At 42.4% G+C, this 4,344-nt stretch overlaps 1 protein-coding gene across 1 annotated transcript in view; it reads left to right on the top strand.

Moving 5' to 3' along the window:
• The window catches only part of RP2 (retinitis pigmentosa 2 (X-linked recessive)), an 11,303-nt gene extending 7,493 nt beyond the window's left edge, over positions 1–3,810 (top strand). Inside the window, exon 5 of the mRNA XM_010154721.1 lies at positions 3,589–3,810. Coding sequence (XP_010153023.1) covers positions 3,589–3,672 — 84 coding nt within the window. The 3' untranslated portion in view covers positions 3,673–3,810. The remainder of the gene's footprint in view (positions 1–3,588) is intronic.
• Positions 3,811–4,344: the final 534 nt, after the last annotated feature.

Below are 4,344 nucleotides of genomic sequence, written 5' to 3'. Positions count from 1 at the left end.
GGAAAGCCATGCTCAGTTGTATACTGACATCTGCTCTGTGATGTCCTAGTCCCTGGCCAAGATAATGTGATGGGATTTTGGCTTTTTTCAAGGTCTGCTTTTGCTGTGAGGTGTATTGCAGAATGCCTTCCTCCAAAGGCATTCTTTTTGTATTCCGTCCGCTTGTTTGACTGTCACTTTTTTACACCACATCTTCTCTTTGCTTGCTGTCCCCATTTCTCCAAATGGCAGTGGCTTTGTTGAGAAGGTTTCTGGAAACAATTCGAGCACTCCTGATAACGAGAGTGTGGCAAACCCTGTGCTTCCAAGAAGGCCTGTTTAAGCAGGAGCTTACAGTGGCCTTTTTTTTTTTTTTTTATTTTTGGTGTGGTTAGCATATTTTGGTTTTCATACGGAATAAAGCTGATACTGGGTAGGTAACTGGTTCTTCCAGATCCTTCTCTCTTCAAAGACTGAAGTGGTAATAGTTATTAGAACAAATAAAACTTTATATTTTCCTCACTTAAATGACTGGTGTCTGTTAGAACGCTATGAATGCCCTCATCTGAGGTGCATTGCACTTCATGCTGTGAAGTAAGGTTTGTTCTCGAAGGTGATCTGCAGTGTTTGTGTTCAGTTAAAAATGTGAAATTACTTGCTGCATCTGGATTTAAAACTTCTGTTTACAGCCTGGTTCCATAGTAAAATCTACCTCACTTAATAAATACTTGCTGCACTGAATTAAGGAGGAGAACTTTGGGCTTCCTAAGAAGTATGTATCTTTATTTAGATAAAATGTAGCTTCAAAACTTCTGATAAACACTGAATTTGTGCATGGATCCCTAGATAATTGACTATCACGGGTATACACTTTTAGAAAATGTATTTCTTTCTTGGCATGTTTTTCAGAAGTAACTTAGTGAGTGACAAACTTCAGAGTTATTACTACCAAAGGTTCAGGAATGCTCTACAGCATGGTTTCACCTCATTGTGGGCTGCCCTTATCATGCTTGAGAGTGGTTATAATGCTCAGAAAGAATTACAGGAATCCTTGATCAAGAAACAATGACAAAAGCTCTTAGGAAGATGTGTTGTGGTTTAACCTCTGCCAGCAGCTAAGCACCGCACAGCCGTTTGCTCACCTCCCACCTCCCCCAATGGATTGAGATAAGGACAATTTAATAACTGAAAATAAGTTGAATAAACAATAATTGAAAAGAATATTAATGCTACTAACATTACCAGTAATACTAATATCACTACTAATAATATGTAATGAAAATAATACTACCAGTAATAATAATATGTAATGAAAATAATGGAAAAGAAAACAAATGATACAACCGCTCACCACCCATTGACCACTGGTGAGCCAGAACAAGACCAAGAAAGAGGGGGAACCTCAGCCCACCCCTCAGCTTATGTACTGAGCATGATGTTTTATGGAGTGAAATAGCAGGTTGGTCAGCTTGTCCTGGCTGTGTCCCTTCCCAGCCTCTTGTAGAGAGGAAGCTGGGAATGCGGGTGCGGTTATCGGAAGCTGAAAAAGTCCTTGGCTTAACGTAATGTTGTGGTTTAAACCCTTTGAGCCCCACATTGGGTGCCAGAAAGGACTGTTGTTGTTTAATCCCAGCCAGCAACTACGTACTACATGGCCACTCACTCACCTCCCCCCTCCTCCAGTGAAGGAGGAGAAGACAAAGAAACTCCTGCGTTGAGATAAGGTCTATTTAATAATTGAAAGTAAATGGAATAAAATAATGGTACCAATAATATTAACAATGCTACTAATATGTGATGAAAATAATGGAAAAGAAAACAAATGATATAGCCGCTCCCCACCTGCTGACCAACTGAGAAGCCTGTTCCCTCACAGCTCCCTGTGGCAGAGAAGTTGGGAACACAGATGCGGCACCAGAAACCAAAAACGTCCTTGAGTTGGTACAAACGCTCCTTAGCAACAAGGGAAAACATCAGTGTTATCAATATTCTACTCAGCATAAATCCAGAATGCAGCCTCACGCTGGCTACTGTGAAGAAAATTAACTCTATCCCAACAAAAACCAGCACAACATGTATCCTGTAAGACTTTGCAGGAGATTAATCTGCTTTTAAGCAGGAGGCTACCTTTGCGTTTGAAAACCACAGTTAAAAATGGTTAAATTAATCCATTAATAACCTTAATTTCACCAGGTGTCTATTTCTGAAGTGAATCTGGTAAGTAACTCTAGATGCCCTAGTGAGGTAAGAAAAGTCTTTCAGCAATAGCACCACCAGATTTTTTTTGTGCTGCTTGGTGGAAACAAGGTGTTAGAAGGAGAGCTCTGTGCTGTGCACTTAAGCAGGCTTCCTTTGTGTGGACGAGGTACATCCGCGCTCTTTACCTCTGACATTCTTTCTCATGTGAGCACCTGTACTTCTTTTGACGTGCTTTCCAGTCCTGTTCCTCCGTCTCATTGCCCACTCGTGAGCTACTCTGCAAAACGTAAATTGTCATATCCTGGTAGGAAAGGGTGCGGAAAGAAGGCATCCAGCTGTTGTGACAGTGGTACCAATCACTGTGATGCCGAACAACTGCCGAGTATTAAGCCATAGAGGTTCCCAAGTCCCTTCAAGCAGAACTCTGCCATGCTTCCAAGCGACTCTCTTGGAAACTGCTTGCTTTCTGATGATACTATTTTTTTTTTTAATTGGAAATTTACTGGACAGCAGGAGATTCATCTTAAAACATAGTTTAAGTAAACCGAGTCAAGGAGCTGTCATGGCTTACATTCACGTGGTATTCTGAGCTGAAGCAGGAAAGTGTTGACCGTAAGAGCATAGTTACCTGGGATAACCCATTCCTGCAGTCCCCGTGCGCTTCAGCTGGTGGGGCCAACGCTGACGTGCCGAGACAGTGATGGTTGCCTCTTGAGGTATAGGGAATACAAGATAGTAAGAACTCGGTTTAAGTTTTTGGTTGAGGCTTTTGATGCTTGCATGTGGAGAACGACGAACGCCACAACACCATTACGCTGAGCCGTCTGGGCGCCGCCTGAGGCATTTGTAGTTGCTTTGCCGAAAGCTCTTGCAGGCGACTGTCCAAGAGCGCAGACTGTCGTGTGCATTGATCAGTTTTGCAAAATGCAAATGTAATTGAAGTGATTTTAAAAAACAATCACCTGATGAAGAAGGAAGTAAGGTTTTTGAGGGGAATATAGGCAAGGGAGTCTTTCTCACAAATGGCGCCTTTCTGTTAAAGAAAAGCTTCATGGTAGCCTAAGGGTTTTGTGTGTCTGTTTCCCACCTCCCTCCTGGGCAGAGTTTGACCTGACCAAGCAAAATACCTCTGAATGGACACTAGCTGAAGCTGTGACCCCTGAAACCTTTCGGTCCTGTCAGTGGAAGGCTCGGGCTACTGCAGCTAGCATGTCTGCTAGGAACTGGTGATGGTAGCAGGGGGTGCGTCAGGGCTGAGAGAACTCTAGGGCTGTGCTGTCACGCGGTGAAAACCAAGAGTTGTGCCTCTAGTGAAACGCAAAGCTAAAAATAACCATTACTGGCTCAGAATGAGACAAGACTACTTGAACTTTGAGTGACACATAACTCTTTCCTTGTTTAATAAAACAGGTTTTTGTATCGGAGAGCAAGGCATCGGCGTCTCAAGATGTAGACAACTTCTACAACTTTGCAGACATGCAGATGGGAATGTGAAGTTTATCATGAAGGTGTTCACATACGGTTTGTCTTGGCACTTGGATGCTACTTGGCTTGAAGATTGCAGTAGTGTCTGAGAAGTTCTGTCATTTGGGTTTGTATTTCTCATATTTTATCCCTTTTATAAAGCTATTGTTGGTTCTCCTGCCATATTACCTGAACTAGAGTAAATGGAATAGCTCCCCACGTGCATTGTGTTTGAAACTTGTGTTTCAACTCCAGAAACAATGGAGGTTTTCTACTAACTTTTTACGGTGGTTTCTAATCTTCTATTGACACTTGAATATTCATTTCTTGTCAACATCTGATGCTAATACATACTTGAAAAGTGCAATGCTGATCGGAATTTGACGTGGTAGTTATTGTTATCTGTAACCCAGACACATTGTTTAGAAAGTGCATTTAATGTGAAACTCGCTGTTCAGAACTTTCCCACATGTAAGTTTGTCTTCACTGGGGGCCAGGGAGGAAGCTGTAGTTGTTGACTTTTTCTGAAAGCCTAGGCTGAAATGAATTCTTACAGCATGCTTCCAGAAGCAGCGTGTGACTTATAAAATGTACACCTGGCTTGTTCTGCTTCAGCATCCTCTTTGAATAAAGTCGTTCGCAGGGGCATTTGTGCTGAGGGTCGCAACAACATTCTGGTAAGTGAGCCTTCCCCAGGCCCGT

This window comes from Eurypyga helias, unplaced genomic scaffold (assembly GCF_000690775.1).
Source record: "Eurypyga helias isolate BGI_N326 unplaced genomic scaffold, ASM69077v1 scaffold5937, whole genome shotgun sequence".
In the NCBI taxonomy this organism is placed as follows: domain Eukaryota; kingdom Metazoa; phylum Chordata; class Aves; order Eurypygiformes; family Eurypygidae; genus Eurypyga; species Eurypyga helias.
The sequence above is the reverse complement of the archived record's forward strand: the minus strand, read 5'-3'. Positions and strand labels throughout refer to the sequence as shown.